General features: G+C 43.2%; 1 protein-coding gene across 1 annotated transcript in view; it reads right to left on the minus strand.

Moving 5' to 3' along the window:
- Window positions 1–725, minus strand: part of LIN28B (lin-28 homolog B (C. elegans)) — a 121,775-nt gene extending 121,050 nt beyond the window's left edge. Inside the window, exon 1 of the mRNA XM_010856681.1 lies at window positions 716–725. Coding sequence (XP_010854983.1) covers window positions 716–725 — 10 coding nt within the window. The remainder of the gene's footprint in view (window positions 1–715) is intronic.
- Window positions 726–2,023: the final 1,298 nt, after the last annotated feature.

Below are 2,023 nucleotides of genomic sequence, written 5' to 3' on the forward strand. Positions count from 1 at the left end.
AATGGGGGGGGGGAGAAGTTACTAAATGGTTGATTCCTTTTTTTCTGCTGAAAATAAATTAAAGGGTTAAAGGGGGAAGCGGAGGAGGGAGGAAGCCACAATGTTCTATCGATCACAACTTCTACGTTTCTGTACATACGTGTACTTTTTCATTAAACTTTTTCAGCCACATATTACAGTACAGCATGCGATACTTTACTTGCATATTGCTGATTTAACACTGATCTCATTTATAAAAAGAAATTTTCAGCGAAACTAATTCTTTCCGGCAGGCACGAGGAGGAAAGAAATCGTGAAGATGATTAGAACTAGTTAATGCACATGCGGCAGCATTGAATCCAGGGTTATTTGCAATGTGCATTCCCCTCCCCCCCAATAACTTTCAATTAAAGTTGGGGTGGAATGGGGGAGGGGGCAGGTGTATAAAAGTTTTCTCGGGCTCACTAACTGAAACTGCGCTTAATCACACTCAAACAATTCAAACAATAGCCCCCTGAAAGCTTTTCAAGTTGTGAATCAGTGTGGGCGGTACAAAACATTTTTGGAGATCTATAACAATAGGTTGCAGAAAGCCCCATTGCGCGACGGGGGGTGGGGGTATTGCTCAGTATTGGGGTAAAAAGGGGAAGGGGGGACGGGCAAAGAAGGGTGGGAGAGGGGGAGGGGGAGAAGGAAGAGAGAAAATCACAGTAAAACAATAGAAAAGAAAATTAACCTTCGGCCATGTTGCCCCACGGGCCCTCTGCTCCAAACTCGTGAGATGAAAACTTTCCCTTTGGAACGGAGTGGTCTTCTGCATCAATCTAACATCTTGATTTTGTGCGATCACAAATTTAGCTCGCATGGTCTAATGTGCTTTCCCTCTTTTGATTTTTTTTTCTCTTCTCTCTCCAGTTTCTGGCCCCCTGAGCACACGTGACTTTGTCAATTACATGCTTTCTTGCTACTAATTTCACCTCGGATCCTTAAGGGGCTGGCAAGAGGAAGAGATAACCAATCGCCATTTCATCTATGCTGACATCAAAATAATTTATGAATGAACACGAAAAACTCAAACATGTTATCTTAAAGACAATTTGGGACGCTTCTTTACGATAAATCAGAATGCCGATTTCGTGCTTTTACTTAAACACAATGGAGGGTCCTTGTGAATCGTCGATTTAGAGAAACGGCACAGTCATATATGTGCACACGCGTGCCTTACACACAAGCCTGTCTAAATAATCTCATTTAGGGGGGGAAAGCCATTTAAATAAAGCAACCGATGTTATGCTCCCCCCCCCACCCCAAGAATTCAACTGATCAGTAACAACAAACCTGCTTAGGATGCAAATTTCACATTTAACTCAATTCTTAGAGGAAAATATGTAATTTACAAAGGATCTAATTGAACCTAATTACACATCCATGAAACTTTATATAATGGTAATCTACACCCACAGTAAGAGAAATGCACACAAGTACCTGATTGTGCCCTGAAATATTTTTCAAATTTAAAATAAAATCCTACCGGAAAAATCGCTATCACCTTCATGCAGTCAAATAGTGTTTAGGTTTACCGTTTCGGAACATTTTGGAGGGGGTTGGTAAGGAATTGTACTTCACAGGTTTCTCCGCCATCTCTTTCCGGGGGAGGAGATGTGATTAATGACTTCCTAAATAACAGCCCAGTTTTCCAGCCTAACATAGAGTGAACCTCAATCAGTGGCGATTGTTCCCCAAGAGCAAGGCGACGTATGTATGGGCAGGGAGGGGGAGGGGAGCGCCAGGCAGGCGAGGTGAAGAGGAGCCAGAGAAAGAGGTGGGGGAGAAACAGCGGGCGAGGGTGGGGGGAGGGGTGAAAAAGAGGGGCCAGTGGGAGGAAAAAGGTAAATTCACATCTTATTGACTGGACCCTGACATTTTAAAAGTGCACTACCAGTGGATACAAGAGTTGAATAAACGAAAATTTAATAACGGATTAGGCTCCTACCGTCCCTTCCACGGCCAGCACCCCAGTTTCAAAATGCTTATCCTTTTACCT

The sequence above is a fragment of the Bison bison genome, unplaced genomic scaffold (assembly GCF_000754665.1).
Source record: "Bison bison bison isolate TAMUID 2011002044 unplaced genomic scaffold, Bison_UMD1.0 scf7180017864373, whole genome shotgun sequence".
Taxonomy (NCBI): Eukaryota; Metazoa; Chordata; class Mammalia; order Artiodactyla; family Bovidae; genus Bison; species Bison bison.